Source organism: Melozone crissalis, unplaced genomic scaffold (genome assembly GCF_028551555.1).
Source record: "Melozone crissalis strain CALT ecotype California unplaced genomic scaffold, PUWL_Pcris_2 ptg000222l_1, whole genome shotgun sequence".
In the NCBI taxonomy this organism is placed as follows: domain Eukaryota; kingdom Metazoa; phylum Chordata; class Aves; order Passeriformes; family Passerellidae; genus Melozone; species Melozone crissalis.
Window position 1 is genome coordinate 580,800 of NW_026535985.1, and position 26,561 is coordinate 607,360.

Below are 26,561 nucleotides of genomic sequence, written 5' to 3' on the forward strand. Positions count from 1 at the left end.
CCCAATTTTGGGGTCCCCATCCCGAATTTTGGGCCCCGATCTCTGCACTCCCCATCCCGAATTTTGGGGTCCTTGCACCCCCCATCCCGAATTTTGGGGTCCCCCACCCTTAATTTTGGGGTCCTCCATCCCAAATTTTGGGGTCCCCCGTCCTTGCACCCCCCATCCTTAATTTTGGGGTCCTCCATCCCTAATATTGGGGTTCCCCATTCTTAATTTTGATCCCCTATCCCTGCACTCCCCCATCCCTAATTTTGGGGTCCCCCATCCTTCCACCTTCCCTATCCCTAATTTTGGGGTCCCCCATCCCGAATTTTGGCCCCCAATCCCTGCACCCCCATCCGTAATTTTGGGACTCCCCATCCATGCACCCCCATCCTAATTCTGGGGTCCCCCTTCTTTCCACCCCCCTATCCCTAATTTTGGGGTCCCTCAACATTCCACCCCCATATCCCTAATTTTGGGGTCCCCCATCCTTGCACCCCCCATCCCTAATTTTGGGGTCCCCCATCCTTGCACCTCCATTCCTAATTTTGGGATTTTGCGCCCCCCATCCTTAATTTTGGGGTCCTTTTACCCCCCATCCCCAATTTTGGGGTCCTTCCACCTCCATCCCCAATTTTAGGGTCCCCATCCTTGCACCTCCCTTCCCCAATTTTGGGGTCCCCATCCCGAATTTTGGGTTCCTTTCATCTCCACCCCTAATTTTGGGGTCCCTGCACCCTCATCCCTAATTTTGGGATCCTCACACACCCCATCCCTAATTTTGGGGTCCCCCATTCTTGCATTCCCATCCTTAATTTTAGGGTCCCCCACCCCGAATTTTGGGGTCCCCCCTCCTCGCTCTCCCCCACCCCCATTCATGGCAGGACCAACAAACTCCTTTTTTATTTTCCCAGCCTTTTTTTTTCTTTATTTTCCACTTTTTTTCCATTTTCATTTTCTTTACAAAAAAAACCCCAAAAACCCCAAAAAGATGCAGAAGAAGCCCCCGAGAGGAGGGGGCACAAGGACTGAGACCCCCCCCCAAAAGCACCCACATGTGCCCCCCCTGTGCCCCCCCAAAGCTGGCATCGCCCCCCAGTGCCCCCCAAGCATGGGGGGATCCCCCCAGCTGCATTTGGGGGGGTCTCGATGGGTGGGGAGGGGTCTCAGTGGTTTGGGGGGGGGGGGGGTCGGGACCCCCAGCACCAGTTGTACCCAATGAGGGGGGGGGCAGAGGTGGAGTTTTGGGGGGTTTTGGGGGGGGTCTCAAGGGGTTTTGGGGGGTGAAGGGAGGGGTCTCAAGGGGTTTTGGGGGTCCGGGATTCCCAGTGTTGCAATGATGGGGTGTCGGTGGGGGAAGGGGCTGGGACCCCCAAAAACAGGTGTACCCCAATGATGGGGTCTCAATGGGGGACCCCAAAAAAAATGTGTACTCCAATGGTGGGGTCTCTGGGGTGGAAGAGACCCCCAAAACAAGGTGTACCCCAGAACAGGGGGCTGCAGTGCTGGGGTCTCAATGGAGGATCCCCGAAACCAGTTGTACCCCAATGATAGGTCTCAATGGGGGACCCCAAAACAAGGTGTACCCCAATGATGGGGTCTCTGGGGTGGGGGACCTCAAAAACGGGGGTACCCCAGAATGAGGGGCTGCAGTGCTGGGGTCTCAATGGGTGACCCCCAGAACAGATGTACCCCAATGATGGGGTCTCAGGAGGTGGAGGGGTCTCAATGGGGGACCCCCAAAATCAGATGTACCCCAATGATGGGGGGGGTGCAGTGCTGGGGTCTCAGTGAGGACCCCCAGAACTGGCTGTACACTAGTTATGGGTCTCAGGGGATGGAGGGGACCCCCAAAAAGAGGTGTACCCCAGAATAGGGGGCTGCACTGATGGGGTCTCAGTGAGTGGGTGGGACCTCCAGGACAGGCGTACCCCTATTATGGGGTTTAAGGGGGTGGAAGGGGCCCCCCCCAAAAAAAGGTGTACCCCAGAATGGGGGGCTGCAGTGATGGGTCTCAGGAAGTGGAGGGGACCCCCAGAACTGCCTGTACCCCAATTATGGGGTCTCAAGGGATGGAGAGGACCCCCAGAACAGGGGTACCCCAGGTATGTGGGGCTGCAGTGATGGGGTCTCAATGGGGGATCCCCAAAAACAAGTGTATCCCAATTATGGGATCTCCGGGCATAGAGGGGACCCCAAAACAAGGTGTACCCCAATGATGGGGTCTCAATGGGGGACCCCAAAAAAATGTGCACCCCAATTATGGGGTCTCTGGGGTGGAAGAGACCCCCAAAACAAGGGGTACCCCAGAACAGGGGGCTGCAGTGCTGGGGTCTCAATGGAGGATCCCCAAAAACAGATGTACCCCAATGATAGGTTTCAATGGGGGACCCCAAAACAAGGTGTACCCCAATGATGGGGTCTCAGGGGTGGAGGGGACCCCCCAAAAAAGGTGTACCCCAGGGATGGGGGCTCAATGGGGACCCTCAGAGCAGGTGTACCCCAATGATGGGGTCTCTGGGGTGGAAGGGACCCCCAAAAAAAGGTGTACCCCAGAATGGGGGGCTGCAGTGATGGGTGTCAATGGGGGATCTCCAAAAGCAGATGTACCCCAATGATGGGTCTCAACAGGGGACCCCCAGAACAGGTGTACCCCAATTATGGGGTCTCAGGGGATGGAGGGGCCCCCCAAAAACAGATGTACGCCAGGGATGGGGGTCTCAGGATTGGAGGGGACCCAAAAAAAAAGGTGTACCCTAGAATAGGGGGCTGCAGTGCTGGGGTCTCAATGGGGGACCCCCAAAACAGGTGTACCCCAATTATGGGGTCCCAGTGGGTGGGTGGGACCCCCAGAACTGCCTGTACCCCATTGTGCTGCAGGGCTGGGATGTCATTTCTGGGTGGACCCCACAAACCCCGGCCCCAACTGAGCCCCAATGATGGAACAGCTTTGGGTGGGGTCCAGGACCCCCAGCACCAACTGTCCCACAACCCAGCATGGAGTGATGAAGAGGAGGCTGCAGAGGGGGTGACAGGGACCCCCAAATGCCACCAAACCCCCCTGCCCCGCTGCCGTCAGCCAAAATAGGGATTTTCTTGCTGGAAGTTGTAACCTTCTGCACCAGCTTGTAGTCGATGCTGAGGAAGGAGATGAAGATGCAGATGGCCTTGAAGGGCTTGGAGTGATGAAGAGGAGGCTGCAGTGGGGGTGACGAGGTGCCAAGTGCCACCAAAGTGCCACCAAACCCCCCCTGTCCTGCTGCCATCAGCCAAAATTGGGATTTTCTTGCTGAAAATGGGAGTTTTCCTGCTGGAAGTTGTAGTTGGGACAGACCTTCTGCACCAGCTTGTAATCGATGCTGAGGAAGGAGATGAAGATGCCGATGACCCTGAAGGTCACAGTGGTGAAGAGGAGGCTCCTGTGGGTGCCACCAAATCCGGCCCTGTTCCCGCTGCCATCAACCAAAATTGGGATTTTCCTGCTGGAAGTTGTAGTCAGGACAGACCTTCTGCACCATCGATGCTGAGGAAGATGAAGATGCAGAAGACCTTGAAGGTCACAGTGATGAAGAGGAGGAGAAAAGGCTCCTGTGGGTGCCACCAAAACCCTGCCCCACTGCCATCAGCCAAAATAAGGATTTTCCTGCTGGAAGTTTTAGTCAGGACAGACCTTCTGCACCAGCTTGTAATTGATGCTGAGGAAGGAGATGAAGATGCAGATGACCCTGAAGGTCACAGTGATGAAGAGGAGGAGAGGAGGCTCCTGTGGGGGTGACAGGGAACCCCAAACCCCGTCTGTCCCGCTGCCATCAGCCAAAATAGGGGTTTTCCTGCTGGAAGTTGTAGTCGGGACAGACCTTCTGCAGCATTGATGCTGAGGAAGGAGATGAAGACACAGAAGACCTTGAAGGTCGCCGTGATGAAGAGGAGACCCCCAATTGCTACCAAATCCACTGCCCCACTGCCATCAACCAAAAGAAGGATTTTGGTTGTAGTCGGGACAGACCTTCTGCACCAGCTTGTAGTCAAGGAAGGAGATGAGGATGCAGATGACCTTGAAGGTTAGAGTGATGAAGAGGAGGCTCCTGTGGGTGTGACAGGGACCCTGAAGTGACACCAAAGCGCCACCAAAACCCCTCCTGCCCTGATGCCATCAGCCAAAATAGGGGTTATCCTGCTGGAAGTTGTAGTCGGGACAGACCTTCTGCACCAGCTTGTAGTCGATGCTGAGGAAGGAGATGAAGATGCAGATGACCTTGAAGGGCTTGGAGCAGAGCCAGGCCGCGTGGCTCTGCGTGTGCTCGGTGAAGCAAACCTTGGAGGGATCGTAGAGGCACGGCTTGTTCTTCCTGGCCCTGTTGGTTTTCTCGTACTCCACGTGGCAGTTGAGCGCCTTGGCCGGGCGCCCCTCGGGCAGGGTGCTCTGCTGGGCACGCAGAGCCGGCCCTGGCAGGGCTGGCACCACCACCTCGAAGCCCACGGCCTTGGAGGGCGGCACGATGCTGACGGAGACGTTGCCCAGGCTGGAGGAGTTGTGTCTGAAGTAAACGCTGAAGGTGCCGTTGATGTGGTCGACGATCTTGCCCGTCACCAGGAGGCTGAACTTGAGCGTTTTGATGTTGAAGTAGAAATCGCCCCAGCCGAAAATCTTCTTGGCGCGGCTGGATTTGAGGCTGGGCTTGCGGTGGGCGCGGGGGTTCGGGGCTTCCAGGGATGTTTGGTTCTTCTGCCAGTGCCAGGGGCTGTGGGAGGTGCCAGCCGGGACCCCCGTGCCCACCCTGGGGGGCTCTGCCGGGATCAGGTGCCCGGGGTTGAGCGCTGGGGGGTTCAGGGCGCCGTAGGGCACGTCCTTGAGGAGGGCTGAGGTGCCCATCTCCAGGTAGCCCAGGGCTTTGGGGAGGTGGCCGCCGGCACACACGGTCTGGGGAGAGGGGAGAGGGCGTGAGATGTGCTGGTGGCCTTCCTCACTCTGCCTGTGCCCTCCTCATCCTCTCCCTGCTTCTCCCTCCTCATCCTCCTGCATGCACCCTGCTCATCCTCCTACCTACAGCCCCCTCCTCATCGTCCTTCCTGCACCCTCCTCATCCTCCCACCTGAACCCTCCTCATCCTCCTGCACGCACCCTGCTCATCCCTCTGCCTGCACCCTCCTCATCCTCCCACCTGAACCCTCCTCATCCTCCTGCACACACCCTGCTCATCCCTCTGCCTGCGCCCTCCTCATCCTCCACCTGCTCCTCCTTCCTCATCTTCTGCCTACAGCCCCTTCCTCGTCCTTCTGTCTGAACCCTCCTCATCCTCCTACCTGCAGCGCCTTCCTCGTCACTCTGCCTCATCCTCCTCATCCTCTCCTGCACCCTCCTCATCCTCTCCTGCACCCTCCTCATCCTCCTGCATACAGCACCTTCCTCTCCTCTACCTGCTCCTCCCTCCTCTTCCTCCCACCTGAACCCTCCTGATCCTTCTGCCTCCACCTTCCTCATCCTCCTGCACGCACCCTCCTCATCCTCCTACCCACAGCCCCTTCCTCATCCCTCTGTCTGCACCCTCCTCATCTCCTGCCTGCACCTTCCTCATCCTCCCACCTGAACCCTCCTCGTCACTCTGCTGCACCCTCCTCATCCTCTACCTGCTCCTCCCTCCTCATCCTCCTACCTGAACCCTCCTCATCCTCCTACCTACAGCCCCTTCCTCATCCCTCTGCCTGCACCCTCCTCATCCTCCTTCCTGCATCCTCCTTGTCCTCTCCCTACTCTCCCTTCTCCTCCTCCTTCCTCTCTTCCATCCTCATCCTCTCTCCTGCACCCTCCTCCTCCTCCTTCCTGCACCCTCCTCATCCTCCTACCTACTCCTCCCTCCTCTTCCTCTCACCTGAACCCTCCTTATCCTCCTACCGACAGCCCCTTCCTCATGCCTCTGCCTACCCCTCCTCATCCTCTTACCTACTTCTCCATCCTCATCGTCTCACCTGAACCCTCCTCACCCCTCTGTCTGCACCCTCCTCATCCTCTCCCACCCCCTCCCTCCTCATCCCCTGCATCCTCTCCATCCTCTTACCTACTTCTCCCTCCTCTTCCTCCCACCTGAACCCTCCTCATCCTCCTGCCTGCACCCTCTTCATCCTCCTACCTACAGCCCCCTCCTCACCCTCCTTCCTGCAGCCTCCTCATCCTCTCCCACCTCCTCCCTCCTCATCCTCCCCCCCTGCACCAGCTGGGCTGGGACCAGAGGCTCCATCTCCGAGTTCCCCCCCTGTCCCTGGCACTGCCACCAGCGCTCAGATCCAGCTGCCTGCCCCAGCTCGGTGCCCTCTCCTCATCCTCGCGGGGTGCCCGCCGTGCCCTCGTGCCCCCATCCTCTTCCTCCCACCTGCACCCTCCTCATCCTCCTGCCTGAACCCTGCTCATCCTCCTGCATGCACCGTGCTCATCCTCTTTCCTGCACCCTCCTCATCCTCCTTCCTCCTTCTCCTTCCTCCTCCTCTCCCACCTCTTACCTCCTCATCAGGGGCCTTCACCCTCCTCATCCTCCTTCCTCCTTCTCCCTCCTCCTCCTCTCCCACCTCTTACCTCCTCATCAGGGGCCTTCACCCTCCTCATCCTCCTTCCTGCACCCTCCTCATTCTCCTGCATACAGCCCCCTCCTCATCCCTCTGTCTGCACCCTCCTCATCCTTCTACCTAGAGCCCCCCTCCTCACCCTCCTTCCTCCTCCCTCCTCACCCTCCTTCCTCCTCCCTGCTCATCCTCTCCCTCCTGCACCAGCTGGGCTGGCACCGCACCATCCCCTCCCCTGTCCCTGGCACTGCCACCAGCGCTCAGATCCAGCTGCCAGCCCCAGCCCGGGCCCCCACCCCTGTCCCTCACCCCGGTGCCCCCTCCTCATCCTCGCGGGGTGCCCGCCGTGCCCTCGTGCCCTGCCAGCTGCCGCGGCAGCCCCGGGCTCGTCAATCACTGTCACCCGGAGCTGCTCGGGGTCACCTGGAGCCCCGCAGGGGGAGCGGGGAGGGGGAGATGGGCACGGGCACCAGCTGGAGGGGCTGGAGGGGCTGGAAAATCGAGGTATGATCACGGAATGGCTCCTGACATTGCTGGGGGTGATGCTGGCATCATGGCTCTAAAATATTTTTTTATTTTATAAAATAAAATATTAATTTTAATATTAATTTTTAAAATATCATCAAAATAAATATAATAGAAATTATATAATAAAAATATAATTTTTTATAAAATAAAATATTAATTTAATACAAATTTTAAAATATCATCGAAATAAATATAATACAAATTATATAATAAAATATAGATTTTATAAAATAAAATATTAATTTTAATATCCATTTAAATATAATAAAATATATAATATATAAATATTAAAAATATATTAAAATATAATTTAAAATATAATAGAATAAAATAAATATATTATAAATAAATAAATAAAGATTATATAAAAATAAAATAAAATTATATAATAAAAATATTGATTTTATAAAATAAAAATATTAATTTATAAAAGAAATAATTTGATTTTTTAAAGGAGGAGCAGGATGGCTCTAAAATAATTTTTTAAATTTTATGAAATGAAAGATTAATTTTGATATTAATTTTAAAAAATAGAATCAAAATAAATATAATAAAAGAATATAATAAAATATTAATTTTATAAAATAAAATAATTTATAAAAGAAATTATTTTATTCGAGATTATTTTATTTTTAAAGGATCTACAATAAAGATTATTTTCTTTTTTAAAGGAGGAGGAGGACGCCTCTAAAACAGAGATTATTTTATTTTTTCAAAGGAGCTTGCACCTTCTTTCAATTGCCCTAAATTCCCTTCGTTAGAGTGGATTTTTCCTTGGAGAAGAATTAAGAGTGAAGAGGCTCCATCTGACCCATCCCTGGGACCCCCCCCAAGCTGTGCCAGGGTTCCTAAATCTGCTCTGGCTGTGTCAGGCTGAGCCCTTAAACCTGCTCTGGCTGTGCCAGGATGGGCTCCCAAATCTGCTCTGGTTGTGCCAGGCTGAGCCCTTAAACCTGCTCTGGCTGTGCCAGGATGGGCTCCTAAATCTGCTCTGGTTGTGCCAGGATGGGCTCCTAAATCTGCTCTGGTTGTGCCAGGCTGAGCCCTTAAACCTGCTCTGGCTGTGCCAGGATGGGCTCCTAAATCTGCTCTGGTTGTGCCAGGATGGGCTCCTAAATCTGCTCTGATTGTGCCAGGCTGAGCCTCTAAATCTGCTCTGGTTGTGCCAGGATGGGCTCCTAAATCTGCTCTGGCTGTGCCAGGATGGGCTCCTAAATCTGCTCTGGTTGTGCCAGACTGAGCCTCTAAATCTGCTCTGGTTGTGCCAGGATGGGCTCCCAAATCTGCTCTGGCTGTGCCAGGATGGGCTCCCAAATCTGCTCTGGCTGTGCCAGGATGGGCTCCTAAATCTGCTCTGATTGTGCCAGGCTGAGCCTCTAAATCTGCTCTGAGAGAGGAACCCTGAGCAGGACATGCAGCCCCACCACGTCCCTGGGAAGGGGATTTGGGGTCTTTCAGCCCATTTGGGGTGGTGCGGAGCTGCAGCTCAGCCTCCATCGCTGCACCCCCAGATCTGTGCCAGGTTGAGCCCCTAAATCTGCTCTGAGAGAGGAACCGTGGCATCATGTCCGTGGGAAGGGGATTTGGGGTCTTTCAGCCCTTTTGGGGTGTTTCAACCCCTCGGGGGGTGCTGCAGAGCATCCCTGGGACCCCCCCCCCCCCCGCCCACCAAACTGTGCCAGGCTGAACCTCTAAATCTGCTCTGGCTGTGCCAGGCTGAGCTCCTAAATCTGCTCTGCTTGTGCTGCATCACAGCCCCGCCACGTCCGTGGGAAGGGGATTTGGGGTCTCTCAGCCCATTTGGGGTCTCTCAGCCCATCGGGGGGGGGGGGGGGGGGGCAGGGGATGGTGCAGAGCATTCCTGCGTCCCCAGATCTGTGCCAGGCTGAGCTCCTAAACCTGCCCTGAGAGAGGAACCCTGGCATCACGTCCGTGGGAAGGGGATTTGGGGTCTTTCAGCCCATTTGGGGTCTTTCAGCCCTTTTGGGGGGTCTTTCAGCCCATTTGGGGTCTCCCAGCCCATTTGGGGTCTCTCAGCCCCTTTGGGGTGTCCCAGCCCATTTGGGGTCTCTCAGCCCATTTGGGGTCTCTCAGCCCCTTTGGGATCTCTCAGCCCATTTGGGGTCTCCCAGCCCCTTGGGGTCTTTCAGCCCCTTTGGGGTCTCCCAGCCCATTTGGGGTCTCCCAGCCCATTTGGGGTCTTTCAGCCCATTTGGGGTCTCTCAGCCCCCTTGGGGTCTCTCAGCCCCCTTGGGGTCTCTCAGCCCCTTTGGGGTGTCTCAGCCCATTTGGGGTCTCTCAGCTCCTTTGGGGTCTCCCAGCCCATTTGGGGTGTCTCAGCCCCTCGGGGGGTGCTGCCGAGCCGCAGCTCAGCTCCATCCCCACACCCCCATCCCGGCCATCCCCCCGCTCCCCCCGGCTCTCTCCCGGCTCGGCTCTGCCTCTCCCTTATCTATTTTTCAACGCAGCTTCAAAGCCGGGCGCCCTCAGCCAGCCGGAGAGGGAGGGGCAGGACCGCGATGGGGAGATGATAACGAGGGGAGAGCGAGAGGGGGAACCCCCCAAGCTGAGAGGGGTGGGGTCTGCACCCCATCTCTGCACCCATCGGGGCTGGGACCCCTCACACCCCACTGCGAGCCCCCCAAATCTGGGGTTCCCAGCTCATCCTGCTGAGCCCCCACCTCCGGGAAGGGTTTCTGGAAGTTTCTGAGCTCTGAATTTCCATCTCAGCCAGGGCTGGCAGCCAAGGCCGGTCCCCGGCAGTGCCGCAGGTGCCTCTGCCCTTCCTCCCCTGCCTCAGTTTCCCTTTTCCAGTCCCCCCTGTGCGGCGTGATGGGATTGGGTTGGAAGAGGCTGTGATGGGAATGGCAGGGAAGGGACAGAAGGGGACAGGGTCGGGACAGGAACGGGACAGGAACGGGACAGGAATGGGACAGGGAAGGGAAGGGAGGGACAGGGAGGGACTAGAGGGGACAGGGAAGGACAGGGAGGGGACGGGAAGGGACAGGGAGGGACAGGGAAGGGCAGGAAGGGACAGGAATGGGACAGGAATGGGACAGGGAGGGACAGGGATGGGACAGGGATGGGTAGGCAGTGGAGCAGAGAGGGACAGACGGACAGACAGACACTCGTTGTGCGACAGATCCAGGGGCTGGGGGGGCACAGACAGACCAAACCCCCCCCCCCCATCCCCGCAGGAACAGAGGTGCCCAAACCCCCGCGGTCTCGGGGCCAGCCTGGCACCCCCCCAATCCCCCCAACCCCTGCGCAGGAGCTGCCGGGGGATGAAAGGGAATTGCAGAGCAGCGCTGCAGCCCGGAGCGATCGATCGCGGCACCGGCAGCGCGGGGGGACCCCCGCAGCCCCCGCCGAGCCCTGCTGGGCCGGGGGGGCTCGGAGCGGGCGGGGGGAGCGGGGACGGGGAGGTTTGGGGGAGCCAAGGTCACCCCCCTGTCGGCATTCAGGGCAGGTGCGGAACACCTCGCGTTAAATATTCATGTTCGCGTTCCTGCTCGGTGCCTCCTGTCGGGGGGTGGACGTGCTCCTGAACCTCCTGGACACGCCTTGGGGGGGTCTCAGTGCTCCTGAACCGCCTGGACACATCCCCTTTCCCATCCTGTCCCCGTTATTAGCATCACCCTGTCCCCATCCTGTCCCCATCCCCTCTCCCACCCTGTCCCCAGTGCCCCAGAACTGCCTGGACACATCTTGGGGGGGGGTTCTCAGTTCCCCTGAACCTCCTGGACATGGCTTGGGGGGGGTCTCAGTGCCCTCCTATGCACATCCCCTTTCCCATCCTGTCCCCGTTATTACCATCATCCTGTTCCCATCGCTGTCCCCATCCCTGTCGCCATCCCCTTTCCCTCCCTGTCCCCATCGCTGTCCCCACCCTGTCCCCAGTGCTCTAAACCTCCTGGACACACCTCGGGGGGGTCTCAGTGGCCCTGAAACTCCTGGACACATCCCCTTGCCCATCCTGTCTCCGTTATTACCATTACCCTGTCCCCATCCCTGTCCCCAGTGTCCCTAAACCTCCTGGACACGCCTCGGGGGGGTCTCGGTGCCCCTGGACACGCCTTGGGGGGGGTCTCGGTGCCCTCCTGGACATGCTTTGGGGGGTCTCAATGCCGCCCCCCTCCCGCTCTGTTCTCAGCGTTGGCCAGTGAGCGGCTCTGCTGCCGCACAGGTTACCTGAGATGTTGTTTTTCACTGTCACACGCACGGCTGCATTTACACAGCTCCCTTCCTCACCCGCCCTCCTCATCCTCATTCTCATTCTCATCCTCATCCTCATCCCCCTCCTCATCCTCACCCCCTGCTCATCCTCATCCTCATCCTCATCCTCTCCCCCTCATCTTCATCTTCACTGCCATCCTCATCCTCACCCCCATCCTCATCGTCACCCCCTGCTCATCCTCATCCTAATCCTCATCCTCATCCTCATCCTCATCCTCATCCTCATCCTCATCCTCGCTCCCCTCCTCATCTTCACTCCCTGCTCATCCTCATCCTCCTCCTCATCCTCGTCCTCACCCCCTCCTCATCTTCATCCTCACCTCCCCTCCTCATTGCCGTCCTCATCCTCATCTCCTCCTCACCCCCCTGCTCATCCTCACCCCCCTCCTCACCCCCTCCTCATCCTCATCCTCATCCTCATCCTCATCCTCATCCTCATCCTCATCCTCACCCCCTCCTCAACCTCATCCTCATCCTCACCCACCTCCTTGCCCCCCTCCTCATTCTCACCCTCATCTTCATCCTCACTCCCCTCCTCACCCCCCTCCTCATCCTCATCCTCATTCTCATTTTCATCCTCTCCTCATCCTCACCCGTCTCCTTGCCCCCCTCCTCATTCTCACCCTCATTTCCATCCTCACCTCCCTCCTCACCCCATCCTAATCCTCATCCTCATCCCCCAGCATCGTTCCGTGCTTTAGCTGCTCTCCACCCCCCGTGTGTCCGCAGGCCCCGCGTGGCGCCCCCGGAGCGGGCAGGGCTGCGGGAAGGGCCGGAGGCGGCTGCACAGGGACCGGGGAAGGCTCTCGGTGCCTTCGGCATCAATTTGGTTTGTCAGGCCCGGCGCTGATGGCCACTCACATCCCATTTGCTGCCGGGGCCGGGCGCCGTCAGCTGCTCCCCCGAGAGCCTCGGTCACCTTGGTGGAGGGGAGGGGAGCAGCAAAGGGGGGTTCAGGGGGCTTGGATGGGTTGGGATGAGCTCCAGCACCCGAGAGAGGGGCTGGGAGTGATGGCAGAGCAGCCCCAGCAGCACTGGGGGGAGCAGAGCACCACGACAGCCCCAGCCAAGGCCTCATTGCCACCAACACCTGTCCCTGTGCCAGGCTTGTCCCCAGCTCTGCTGCCAACCTGTTTCCATTCCTACAGCCAGCCTGTGACTGTCCCCATGGCCAGTCTGTCTCCATGCCCACCGTCAGCCTCTTTCTGTCTTTAACACCATCCTGTTCCCATTCATACCATCAGCCTGTCCCCATTAATGCCACCATCCTGTCCCCATTATTATCACTGCTTTGTCCCTATTAATACCACCACCCTGTCCCCATCCCTATCACCATGTTGTCTCCATTATTGCCACCACCCTGTCCCCATTAATACGACCACCCTGTCCCCATCCCTCCTGCCACTCTGTCCCCACCCATCCCCATCCCTTTTCCCATCCTGTCCCCATTAATAATACCACATTGCCCTCATTTATAACACCATCCTGTCCCCATTAATGCCACCACCCTGTCCCCATCCTGTCCCCATCCCCTTTCCCACCCTGTCCCTGTCCCCATCTGCATTCCCATCCCCTTTCCCACTCTGTCCCCATTAATGCCACCAGTCTCTTCCTGTCCCTACCACCATCCTGTCCCCATCCCTGTCCCCATCCCCTTTTCCATCCTGTCCCCATTAATACCACAAGGCTGTCCCTATTAATATCACCAATTTGTTCCTGTCCCTACCACCACCTTGTCCCCATTATTGCTACCACCCTGTCCCAAATGCTACCTCCAGCCTGTCCCCATCCCCTTTCCGATCCTGTCCCCATTAATACTGCCACTCTGTTCCTGTCCCCACCACCGCCCTGTCCCCATTATGACCACCACCCTGTTCCTATCCTGTCCCCATCCCCTGTCCCATCCCTCCTGCCATCCTGTCCCCATCCTGTTCCCCTCTTGTCCTCATACTCTTTCCCCTCCTGTCCCCACCCTGTCCCTATCCCTGTCCCCATCCCCTTTCCCATCCTGTCCCCATCCCTGTCCCCATGCCTACTGCCACCCTGTCCCCATTAATAACACCACCCTGTCCCCATTATTACCACTACATTGCCCCCATTAATAACACCAGCCTGTCCTCACTATTACCACCAGCCTGTCCCCATCCCTATTGCCATCTTGTCCCCACCCTGTCCCCATCTCCTTTCCTATTCTGTCCCCATTCCCTTTCCCACCCTGTCCCCATTATGACCACCACGCTGTCCCCATCCTGTCCCCATCCCCTTTCTCACCCTATCCCCATCCCTGTCCCCATCCTGTCCCCATCCCTGTCTCCATTATTGCCACCATCATGTCCCCATTATTACCATCACCCTGTCCCCATAATACCACCAGCCTGTTTCTGTCCCTACCCTGTCCCCATTATTACCACCACCCTGTCCCCATCCTGTCCCTATCCCTGTCCCTATCCCTGTCCCCACCCTGTCCCCATCCCTCTCCCAGCCGTCCCCATCCCCTGTCCCCATCCTGTCCCTATCCCTGTCCCCATCATTACCATCATCATGTCCCCATTACCATCACCCTGTCCCATCCCCTTTCTCCCCGTCCCCACCCTGTCCCCATCCCTGTCCCCTCCTATCCCCACCCACTGTCATCCTCCCCCTCTCCCTCCTCGTGGTTCCCCCTCTCTCCCCACGGCCTCGGGCTCATCCCCTCCCTGTCACCCGGCTCCTTCGTTAGCACCGGGAGATTAATTGGAGGCGCAGAGCGACAATCCCGGCGGGGCCGCTCCCCCCGGCAGCCTCGGCCCGGGGGCGCCGTGGCATTTCCAAAGGTTAGCGGCAAACAAGGTGCCTGTGACAGCTCCCATTCATCTCCCGGCGCTGCCGCTGCGGCTCCGCGGGGCTGCGGGAGCCGCCCGGAGAGCCCAGGCGTGGCCGGCAGGGTGAGGATGGTGCGGGAGATGGAACGGGAAGGACTTGTAAACATGATTGTCTGGGGAAAGATTTGTGAGATTATGGAAATTATATAAGTGAGATTGAAATGAAAGCAACCAGGGGGATCACAGACAGACAGACAGACAGACACACAGACAGACAGGTGAGGATGATGGGGGAGATGGAAAGGGAAAGACTTGTAAACATGATTGTCTGGAAAAGGATGGTGAGATTATGGAAATTATGTAAGTGAGATTGAAATGAAAGCAGCCAGGGGGGTCACAGACAGATAGACACCCAGACAGACACACAGACAGGTGAGGATGATGGGGAAGATGGAACAGGAAAGTCTTATAAATATGACTGATTTTGAGAATATGGAAACTCTAAGCAAGATGGAAATGAAAGCAAGTTTAGGTGAGCCAGGATGGGCAGACAGGTGAAGATGATGGGGGAGATGGAACAGGAAAGACTTATAAATATGATTGTCTGGCAAGAGATTTTGAGAATATGGAGTAGTTTTCAGAGTTTCCAAAGAGGAGTTTTTAGGGTTTAAAACTACTCCAAAGAGGAGTTTTTAGGGTTTCCAAAGAGGAGTTTTTAGGCTTGGCAGAAGGGGCCCAAAGAGGAGATTTTAGGGTTTAAAATGTAGCACAGTATGGGAATGTAATGATCCCTATAGGCTGGATGGAAATGCTGTAGGATTTGTATCTTGTACTAGATTGGTTAGTGAGAATCAGAATTTTCAACACAAAAAAGAAGATTTATTGTATTGGAACGGGAATCTTACGCTCTTACCCTTTCACTCTCTTACCTTTTTACTCCGTTATTGCTCTCAGCCTCTCATCCTCTCTCCCCCTCTCTCCTCTCACTCCTGCTCCAGCTGTGCCTGGCAGCTCCCAGCAGCTCCCTGCACTTGGCCCTTTGCAATAAACCCCAGGTTCCACGCCCTGGTTTCAGAGATCTCTCGTGTCCGTCTGTCCTGACCATCCCGCCCCTGACAGTCCTACAGAGGGAGCACCGAGGGCTGCAGGGTGGCTGTTCCCGAGGGTCTGGGTGTGTGTGTGCCCATGGGTGGCACAGGGGTGTGCCCAGGCCAAGTGTGTGCCCGGGCCATGCGGCGGATGGCAGCGGGTGCTGTGGAATGCATGCAGTGCTGCAAGAGCGGGTGGGGGTGCATGGGCACCTGTGCATGTCCTGCAGGGCCCTGAGAGCAGCTGTGTGTGCACAAGCGTGGTGACACACACGGTGACACACAGAAGAGGACACACACGGTGACACACATAGAGTGACATGCACATGGTGACATACATGTGGTGACACACACATGGTGACACACAGTGACATGCACGCAGTGACACACGTGGTGACACACACGTGGTGACATACACATGGTGACACATGCATGCACAGTGACACACACACAGTGACACACACAGTGACATACATGTGGTGACACACATATGGTGACACACAGTGACATGCACACAGTGACACACGCGGTGACACACACGTGGTGACACACACACGGTGACACACACATGGTGACACACAGAAGAGGACATACACATGGTGACACACATACAGTGACATGCACGTGGTGACATACCTGTGGTGACACACATATGGTGACACACAGTGACACACGCGGTGACACACGCGGTGACACACACGTGGTGACATACACATGGCGACACACACATGCACAGTGACACACAAGCAGTGACACACACGCAGTGACATGCGTGGTGACACACACATGGTGACACACAGAAGAGGACACACACATGGTGACACACATACAGTGACATGCACATGGTGACACGCATATGGTGACACACACAGAGAAGGGATATGCCAACATTGACCAGGGCACCCCAAACACCAGAACAGGCAACTTCAACATTGGGATGGGCACCCCAAACACCAAGATGGGCACCCCTAACACCAGAATAGGCAACCCCAGCACCCCAATATTGGCCAGGGCACCCCCAGCACTGGGAAGGGGCACCTCAACATTGAGATGGGCACCTCAACACCGGGATGGGCACCTCCAACACCGGGATGGGCACCCCAAACACTAGGATGGGCATCCCAGCGCCAGAATGGGCACCCCCAGCACAAAGAAGGGGTACCCCAATATTGGGATGGGCATCCCCAGCACTGACAAGGGCACCCCAGCACTGGTATGGGCGCTCCGGCATCGGGACAGGTGAATCTGGCACCAGCAGCTCCTCAGCCAGAGGAGAGTCTGTATGAGCTCAGCCAAATCCACCTAATTCATCAAAATCACCAAACCAAACTAAATCCACCTAATCCATGATACCCAACCAAACCCTCCAAATTCACCAAATCCAACCGAACCCACCAAACCCACAAAATTCACCAAATCCAACTAAATCCACCAAATCCACCAAGTCCAACCAAACCCACCAAACCCAACGAAACCCAACCAAATCCAACCAAACCCAACGAAACCCAACCAAATCCAACCAAACCCAACCAAAATCACCAAGTTCACCAAACCCACGAAATCCACCAATTTCGTCAAATCCTCCAAACCCACCCAAATCCTCCAAACCCACCAAATTCACCAAAATCCAACTAAAACCCAACCAAACCCACCAAATCCACCAAATCCAACCTAATCCACCAAATCCACCAAATCCACCAAATCCACCAAACTCACCAAATCCACCAAAACCCCCCAAACACACCACAGGGTCCTTCCAGCCCCATGCTGGCATCCCACTCCCGGTGACACCAATGTTCCCAAGCCCTGGTGTCACCTGGAGCAGACCCAGAACCCTCAGGGTGCCAGGGAGCAATCAGCTCTGGATCAGCTGCGCCCTCACCCCCCAAATATTCACCTCTCTCCTCACTGACAGAAATAAAAAAAAAATATGCAAATGTTGCAGCTTTATTAACGGGCTCGGCACGCGCTGGCTAATAAATATTTCATAGCCCGAGCAGGACTTTTTTTCTTTTTTTTTCTCTCCCTCCTCCTCCTTCTTTCTTTTTTCGTTTTGGTTCCTTTTCCCTGTCACTCGTTTCCTGCCTTTTTCTTTTCCTCAGCCGTTGTTTTATTTATTTATTACTTTTAAGGGCTTCACGGTGAGGTAGGAGCTGGGAGGAAAAAAAAAATAATAAATGTACAAGGCGAGTTTCTCCCCCCACGGGTGAAAAAAAGGGAAAAGTGCTGTTAAGAGCAAAAGGAAAAAAATATAATAGAAGGGAGGAGACGGCAGCAGGCAAAGGATTCGGGGCTTGTGTGAGTCATTGGGCTGGAGGAGAAAAGGGAATGAATGGGAAAACAGGAGATAAACGGAGAGGGAGGGGAGCAGAGAGGGGACACGGGGGTGGCAGGGATGGGGACGGTGGGTGTTTGTCACCCAGCAGCTCCCTGAGATGAAAAACAGGCCTGGAACAGCCTTGGTTGGGTTTTGGGGGGACCCAGATCCTTGTGGGGGTCAGTGGGGTGGGTGGTCCACATGGTCACCCCACTGAGGAGGATGTGTGGACAGGGGAAGCTCACGGGGATGGTGGGGGGACAAACAGCCAGCAGGGATGGGTTCCACATCTCCAGTGACAGGGATGGCCCCCAGGATGCTCCTGCCTCAGTTTCCCTCCAGCAGAACAAAATTCCTCTACCCTCTTGCAGCAGATGAAGCAGCAGTTTCACCTGAGTCCACCCAAAATCGGGGGGACACAGGGAGCTCATGGGGATGGTGTGGGGACAAACAGCCAGCAGGGATGGGTTCCACATCTCCAGCACCAGGGATGACCCCCAGGATGCTCCTGCCTCAGTTTCCCTCCAGCAGAACCAGATCTTCAGCAGATGAGGCAGCAGTTTCACCTGATTTCCCCCAAAATCGGGGGGACACAGGGATCTCACAGGGATGGTGTGTGGGGACAAGGGGGTACAGCCAGGTCCCACATCACTCCCAAGTCTCCAGCACCAGGGATGACCCTCAGGATGCTCCTGCCTCAGTTTCCCTCCATTAGAACAAGATTTCTCTACCCTCTTCCAGCTCTTCAGCAGATGAAGCAGCAGCTTCACCCCAGGCACCCCAAAATCGGGGGGACAGGAGCAGCTCATGGGGATGGTGTTGGGGACAAACAGAGAGCAGGGATGGGTTCTGCGTCACTCCCACATCTCCTTGGGGTTTTATAAAATAAAACTTGGGGTTTATTGCAAAGGGATGCCCCCCCAGGATGCTCCGGGCTCAGTTTCCCTCCAGCAGACCCAGCTCTTCAGCACAGAGGCAGCAGCTTCACCTGAATCATCCCAAAATCGGGGGGACAGGGTTGCACTCCTTTGTGTGGGGACAAACAGCCAGCAGGGATGGGTTCCACCCCAGGCACCCCAAAAATCGAGGGGACATAGGGATCTCACAGGGATGGTGTGTGGGGACAAACAGCCAGGTCCCACATCCCTCCCACATCTCCACCACTAGGGATGTTCCTGCCTCAGTTTCCCCCAGCAGAACAAGATTCCTCTACCCCAGCACAGAGGCAGCAGCTTCACCTGAATCCCCCCAAAATCGGGGGGACACAGGGAGCTCACAGGGATGGTGTGGGGACAAGGGAGTACAGTTAGGGTCCACATCTCCAGCACCAGGGATGCCCCCCAGGATGCTCCTGCCTCAGTTTCCCCCCAGCAGAACAGGTTTCTCCACCTCTCCCCCAGCTTTTCAGCACAGAGGCAGCAGCTTCACCCCAGTCCCCCCAAAATCGGGGGGACACAGAGAACTCATGGGGATGGTGTGGGTACAAGGGAGTAGAGCCAGCAGGGATGGGTTCCACACCTCCAGCTCCAGGAAAGCCCGCCAGGATGCTCCTGCCTCAGTTTCCCTGCAGCAGAACAAGATTTATCTGCCTCTCTTGCAGCTTTTCACCAGATGAGGCAGCAGCTTCACCTGAGTCCACCCAAAACTGGGGGGACACGGGCAGCTCACAGGGATGGTGTGGGGACAAACAGCCAGCAGGGACAGGTTCATGTCACTCTCACACCTCCAGCACCAGGGATGCCCCTCACGATGCTCCTGCCTCAGTTTCCCCGCAGCAGAACAAGATTCCTCTACCCCAGCAGAGAGGCAGCAGTTCCACCCCAGTCCCCCCAAAACTGGGGGGACAGGGGCGCACTCCTTTGTGTGGGGACAAACAGCCAGCAGGGATGGGTTCCATGTCACTCCCACACCTCCAGGATGTCCCTCAGGATGCTCCTGCCTCAGTTTCCCCCCATCCGAACAAGATCCCTGTACCCCAGCGTATAGGCAGCAGCTTCACCTGAATCCCCCCCAAATCTGGGGCACCCCAAACCCTCATCAGCTCATCCCCCACCTCCTGCTCCCCCCCGGGCACCCCCCAGCCCTTCCCTCCCCGTTTCACTTTATTATTGCAATAAATGCAGCCATAAAAGTGGCAGGTACTGGCGCTCGCCGCGATCGCTGCTCCCGAGCTATGGAAATGTAATTTCCAGTGTGCCCGGGAAATTTTATAAGATCGTATCAGGAGGGATCATAAATCCCAATCCCAGCCCCCCCACAACCTCCCTGCACGAGGCAGGGCCACTGAGAAGGTCACCAGAGAGGGGGGAAATGCCAGGTTGTCCCCTGGGTGGCACCTGCAGGCCATCCTGGCATCCCCAGTGCCAGCTGGGATCTGTCGCCCTCAGGAATTGGGGGGCACCAGCAAAGTCCCCAAAATAAATTTTGATTAAAACCCTCCAAGAGACCCACAAAGAGCAGGGGACAGAATGTCCCTGCACCCCCTGGGACCCCCTGACACCCCCTGGCACCCCCTGGGACCCCTCTGGCACCCCCTGGGACCCTCCTGGGACCCCCTGGTTCCCCCCAGGGCTGGATTCAGCCCCGTTTTCACCCTACAGTGGATTTTGATTACAACCCTCCAGGAGACCCCCAAGAGTGCTGGGGGGGGTCACAAGGAGGGTGACCCCAATCAGGTGGTGGCTGCCACCAGGAGCAGGGGACAGACGGTCCCTAAAGCCCCCTGGGACCCCCCTGGCACCCCCTTGGTGCCCCTTTGGTGCCCCCCAGGGTTGGATTTTCAGCCCGGTTTTCCTCTCGCAGGTGCCAGGTGAGGTTTTGCTGCAGACCCCGGGGGGACAATGGGGACAGTGAGAGGGTCACCCCCGGTGTGACACCAACCCTGGGTCGCACGGGGGATTGGGAATGGATTTGGGGTTGATTTGGGATGATTTGGGGTTGATTTGGCATGATTTGGGATGGATTCGGGATGGATTTGGGATGGATTCGGGATGGATTTGGGGTTGATTTGGGATTGATTTGGAATTCATTTGGAATTGATTTGGGATTGATTTGGGACTGATTAGGAAGTGATTTGGGATTTTTTGGGATTGATTTGGGATTGATTTGGAATTGGTTTGGAATTGGTTTGGGATTATTTGGGATGGATTTGGGATTGATTCGGGATGGATTTGGGATTGATTTGGGGTTGATTTGGGATTGATTTGGGGTTGATTTGGGATTCATTTGGGATTCATTTAGAATTCATTTGGAACTGATTTGGGATTATTTGGGATTGATTCGGGATTGATTATGGATTATTTGGTATTGATTTGGGGTTGATTTAGGATTAATTTGGGATTGATTTGGGATCGATTCCCATCCCTGCTCTGTTCCTCCACAATGACTTTCCTTTTGCAACAGGGTTAAAAAAAAAGCAAGGAGGGAGGGGAGGGAGGGAATGGGGGGGGCACGGGGCTGTGATTATTCCTCCAGCAGCAATCCAAGCGGCGGCACAGGAAGCTTCATCTTTCCTGGGCCATTTCCCTCCAAAGCCGAGCCAGGCACCGCGGCGAGCCTGGAGCTGGGCCAGCCTGGGGGGGGGCTGGGGAGGGGGCTCAGCTCGGTGTCACCCCCCCCAATTTGGGGTCACCGGCGGCGGGGGGCTCCTTGAGAGGATGCAGAAAGAGCGGGCGAAGTCATTAACGCGGGAGTGTTAATTGGCAAGGGTGTGATTGGTGATTAGTGATTAGCGGTGGGGGCTCAGCTGTGCTGCCCCCCCCCCCCCTCCCCATCCCGGCCACCTCTGCCAATCCCCAGAGGAAAAATCGCAATTAAAAATAGGAAAAAGCAATAAAAGCCAACCAGATCGGCACCGGGGAGGGCAGGGTGGGTGGGTTTGGCTGGGGGGCACCCAGGGGTGCCCCCCCCCTTCCCCATTCTCTGCTCCCCCCCCCTCGCCGAGGCTGCGCCAGCCACGCTCCAGGCTCCAGCCTTATTGAATCTCCCAGCTTGGGGTGCAAAGGGCACCAGAGGGAAGAGTTATTAAAAAAAGGGAAATGAGTCGCTTGGAAACCTTCTTTCGGAATAACACTGCGTGTTTGTTTGGCGATAGATTAGCTCAGCCATGCTGAGCACACACACAGCACCCGCCGCAACGGCGGCCACGGTACCGGGGGAGCTGCGGCGACGGTACCGGGGGTGGAGGGGGCTCATCCCGGTACCGGGGGGTGCACAGAGCCCATCCCGGTACCGGGGGTGCAGGGGGCTCATCCCGGTACAGGGACATGCACAGAGCCCATCCCGGTACCGGGGCATGAACAGAACCCATCCCGGTACCGGGGCATGCACAGAACCCATCCCGGTACCAGGGAGCTGCGGGAACGGTACCGGGGGTGGAGGGGGCTCGTCCCGGTACCGGGGGATGCACGGAGCCCATCCCGGTACCGGGGGTGCAGGGGGCTCATCCCGGTACAGGGACATGCACAGAGCCCATCCCGGTACCGGGGAGCTGCGGGAACGGTACCGGGGGTTGCACGGAGCCCATCCCGGCCCGGTGGGCACAGGAACGGTACCGGTGGTGCAGGGGCCCCATCTCGGTACCGGGGCATGCACGGAGCCCATCTCGGTACTGGGGAATGCACTGGGCCCATCCCGGTGCCGGGGGATGCACGGAGCCCATCCCGGCCCGGTGGGCACAGGAACGGTACCGGGGGTGCACGGGGCCCATCCGGTACCGGGGGATGCACGGAGCCCATCCCAGTCCCGCAGGCACCGGGACCTCAGCACCCCCAGGGACCCCCGACCCCACAAAAACTCCAAATCCTCCCTCCTCTGACCCCAAATATCTTGCACACTTCTGAGCCCGAATTTCGGGTGAATTCTCCCCAAAAACAGGAGCTGGGGAGGCGGAATTGGGGTGTCCTTGTGTGGAAAGGGCTGGCAGCAGCTGCCCGAGAGCAAAACCATCTGTCACAAACCCAGGTGGCACCTCCGGGGTGACAGCGAGGGACAAAGTGGATGAGTCTGGCATCGCGGGCCACCCGCACGGCAGGATTTGCCTGCAAAGGGTTAATCCGGGGAGGAAAAGCTGCAAAGGGTTAATTTGGGAAGGAAAAGCCGCCAGCGACACTCAGGTGTTCACAGACAGCCGGATTGGCCCGCAAAGGGTTAATTTGGGAAGGAAAAACTGCCAGGAACGCTCAGGTGTTCGCAGAACGTGCCAGGAAGGAGGGAAACTGAGGCACGGGGATGTGGCCAAGGCACGTCCTGGCATGGAGCGGGGTGAGGAAGGACAGACAGATAGACGGACAGACAGACATCGCTGTGCCCCTCCTGCTGTGGCACTCAGCCATCCCACCCGCGGCTCCATCCTGCTGGTTTTGCCCAATCTTACCCAGTTTTGCCCAATTCCTCTTCTGCTGAGTCTTGCCCAGGCCTGGGTGCGGTCACCCCATGCCAGGGGCACCCACGGTGGTGTCACCCCCGTGCCAGGGGCACCCAGGGTGGCACCGGCCCGGCAGGAAGCCCCGGGGATGCTCAGAGAACGACCCCGAGGCACAGCGGAGGGTCCTGGGGGTCCCACACCCTGGGGGTCTCACATATTGGGGGTCCCACACCTCAGGGGTCTCAGACCCTGGGGGTCCCCACAACTCGGGGGTTCCACACTTTGGGGGTCCCACAGCTCGAGGGTCCAACAACCTGGGGGTCTCATACACCTTGGGAGTCTCACACCCTGAGGGTCCCCACACTTTGGGGGTCCCCACAACTCAGAGGTCTCACATCCTGAGGGTCTCCACGTCCTGGGGTTCTCACACCTTGGGGGTCCCACACTTTGGGGTTCCTCACATCCTGAGGGTCCCCACATCTCGGGGGTCCCACACACCGAGGGTCTCACACATTGGGGATCCCACACCTCGGGAGTCCTCACACCCGGGGGTCCCACACTTTGGAGGTCCCCAAAACTCCAGGGTCCCACACCCGGGCGTCCCCATACCCTGACGTCCCACAGCTTGGGGGTCCCCACATCCTGGGGTCCCCCCCACCAATCCAGCCCCCTCCAGACCCCCAAAAGACCCCAGGAAAGTTTCTCCCCGACAGTCCCGCAGAGCCGAGGGGCAGCAACGGCTCCGGTGCTCCCACCTGGCACCCGGTGGGCACCGGGCTGGGCAGAGCCCGAACCCCCCGGACCCCTGGCAAGCGAGGGGGGGCGGTTCTGGATCCCCACCTCAAATGGGTCAGGGGGGTCCTGGACCCTCACCCCGAATGGGTCAGGCTGGCTCTGGACCCCCACCCCAAATGGATCAGGGGGGTTCTGGACCCCCGCCCCAAATGGCTCAGAGCATCTCCCTGGATGTTCCTGCCCCCCTCACGCCCACGCCATGCCCCAAACCACATCCGTGCCCCCTCCCCAGCTCGGAGCCCCCTCCCCATCCCCGCTGCCCGTGTGGGTGGGTGGGGCAGGGAGGGGATGGAGGGGGGGGCCGGGGCAGCGCCCCGCTCCGGATTCGATCAAAACAAACCCATTTATCTTGAACCAGCTCCAGCAGCGCCAGATGCTCCGCAATGGATGGACACGGGGAAAGGAGGGAGGGGGGGTCACGCAGAGCCGCCCCCACACTCCACAGACAGACGGACGGACGGACGGATGGACAAGTTACAGGAGCCTTTGCCTTGGGTGGCGCAGAGAGGAGGAGGAGGAGGGTGAAGGAAAGGGAGGAGGGGGGTCCCTGATGTGCATCCAATTCCCGAGAGGGAATTGACTCGTTTGATTTTATTCATGAAACACAGAAAGTAAAAATGGAGTGTCAGGAAATCAGATCCGCTGGGTGATGAGCGCGACCCCCCCTCCCTCCCTCCCTCTGGGTAACCTGGGGGGGGGGGGCTCCATCCAACCCCCCCCCTCCTGACCACCGAGGGGTTCCAATGGGGGGGACACGCTTTGGGGGTTGGGAGGACATTATTGGGGGGGGTCTCTGCGGCTGCAGCCCACCGAGCAGCAAAAGGGGGGTCCCCCAAAACCCCCAGGCCTGTCCAGACCCCCGTGTGTCCTCCCCATGCTTGGGGGGGCTCTGGGTGAGGTGGGAGAAGCCCCCCCCAAAATCGGTGCAGGAGACGGGACAGGGATGAGGCGTCACCTCCGCAGGTGATTTTGGGGTTCACGGCAGAGAACAGCTGGGGACCCCCCGAAATCGTGTTTGGGGACCCCCCCAAACCCTGCTTGGGGACCCCCCCAAATCCTGCATGGGGACTCCCCCAAATCCTGCATGGAGACCCCCCCCTCACTCCCCAACACTATGGGGGGGGGGGGTCCCCTTGTTCTCCCTCCCATTCCAGGTGTGCTGCAGGTGCGGGACAAGGGGGGTCCCCCAAGCCCCCCCGACCCCCCCCCAAATCCGTGGCCGCCCCCCCCCGGTTCCGTCTCGCTGCCCCCCCCCCCCCCCCACACCTGCCAGACGGCGCCTCTGCAATGGGGGGGGGGGGAAAGGAAAACAAATCTTGGGGGGCTTCACCAACCACGGGACCCCCCCCCCCAACACCACAACTTGGGCTGGGGGGGGCAGGGCCCCCCATAAAACTCTCACATAGACCCCCCCCCATCAGTGCCTGCTGGACCCCCCCCCAAACTCACGTATGACCCCCCCAAACCTCCGTTCTTTTCGTGATTGTCAGAGCCCCCTCAATGCACGAAACCCCCCCAAAACCGGACCCCTAAATCTGCACGACCCCCCCCAAAAATCAGCACGGCGTCCCCTTCGTCAGGACCCCCCGGATTTCTCCTGCATCCCCCAATAGCTGCATGGACCCCCCCAATTCATGACACCCCCCAAACCTCCGTTCTTTCCGTGACTGTCAGAGCCCCCCCAGCGCACGAAACCCCCCCGAAACCGGACCCCCCAATAATGCACGACCCCCCTAATTCATGACACCCCCCCAAAAATCTGCACGACCCCCCCCCCTGCACCAGGACCCCCCGGATTTCTCCTGCACCCCCCAATAATGCACGACCCCCCCAAATTTCCCGGTAACCGCGCACCCCCCGGGTGGTCCCGGTGGTCCCGAGCCCCCCCGGTACCTGCAGCAGCAGCAGCCCGGGCCCGAGCAGGGGCAGGCGGCGGCGGAGCATCGCGGGGCTCCGGGAGAACCGGCGGCCCCGCTGCTGGTGGTGATGATGATGGTGATGATGATGAGGGGCGGCTGGAAGAAAGTTGGAGACTTGCGGGGCCGGGCGGTGCCTCGGCGGCGCCGCCAATCCCGACCGGCGGCGGGGACGGGGGGGGAACCGGGAGGGGGGGGCGGCTCCGGGACCCCGAACCGGCCCCGTGAGCAGCGGAGGCTCCGGCGAAGAGCGGGGACAGGGCGAGGGGAGAGCTCGGGGTGCTCACGACCCCCCCCCTCCGCATTTTGGGGTGCGCCCCCTCCTCTTCTCCATCACCTCGGGGTGCTCCCGGTGCGCCCCCCCCGCTTCCTTCAGCATCCTGGGGTGTCGCTGCTCCTGCCCCCTCATCCTCTTCTTCATCACCTCGGGGTGCCTCTGACCCCCCCCCCCCCCCCGACCCCAGCTGTTCTCCATCATCTCGGGGTACCCCTGGTCCCCACCCCCCCATTTCTCCATCACCTCGGGGTGGCCGTGGTGCCCCCCCAACTCTTCTCTATCACTTCGGGGTGCCCCCAGATGTGCCCCCCGCCTTCTTCTCCATCACGTTGAGGTGCCCCTGGTTCCCCCCCCCCCCCAGCTCTTTTCCATCATTTTGGGGTACCCCTCATCCTCCGTCAGCTCTTCTTCATCACCCCCCGGTGCCCCTGGTCCCCCCCAGCTCTTCCCCATTATCTCGGGGTGCCCTCGATCCTGCCCCCTCTTTTCTCGAGGTCCCCCCAGCTGTGCCCCCCCTTCTTCTCCATCACTTTGGGGTACCTCCAGTTCCCCCCCAACTCTTCTCCATCACCTCGGGGTGTCGCCGGTTCTGCCCCCCCCCAATTCCCCCCCTGCACCTCCAGTTTTGCCCCCCCCCCCTTTTCCATTACTTTGGGGTGCCCCTGGTCCTGCCCTCCCAGCTCTTTTCCATCATCTCG

At 58.0% G+C, this 26,561-nt stretch overlaps 1 protein-coding gene across 1 annotated transcript; it reads right to left on the bottom strand.

Annotated features, from left to right (window-relative positions):
* Positions 1–4,138: 4,138 nt before the first annotated feature.
* NXPH4 (neurexophilin 4) lies at positions 4,139–25,621 on the bottom strand. The gene is made up of 2 exons (XM_054294187.1): positions 25,564–25,621; positions 4,139–4,906 (listed from the first exon to the last, which is right to left on the bottom strand). Exons 1-2 carry the CDS (start codon positions 25,612–25,614, stop codon positions 4,139–4,141), a joined length of 819 nt encoding a protein of 272 aa, XP_054150162.1. The 5' UTR covers positions 25,615–25,621.
* Positions 25,622–26,561: the final 940 nt, after the last annotated feature.

Coding starts and splice junctions, on each gene's coding strand:
- NXPH4 (XM_054294187.1), bottom strand. CDS start 25,614: ATGCTCCGCCGCCGCCTGCCCCTGCTCGGGCCCGGGCTGCTGCTGCTG. Junction 4,907..25,563: donor CCGGGCTGCTGCTGCTGCAG/GTACCGGGGGGG, acceptor CCCTCTCCCCAG/ACCGTGTGTGCCGGCGGCCA.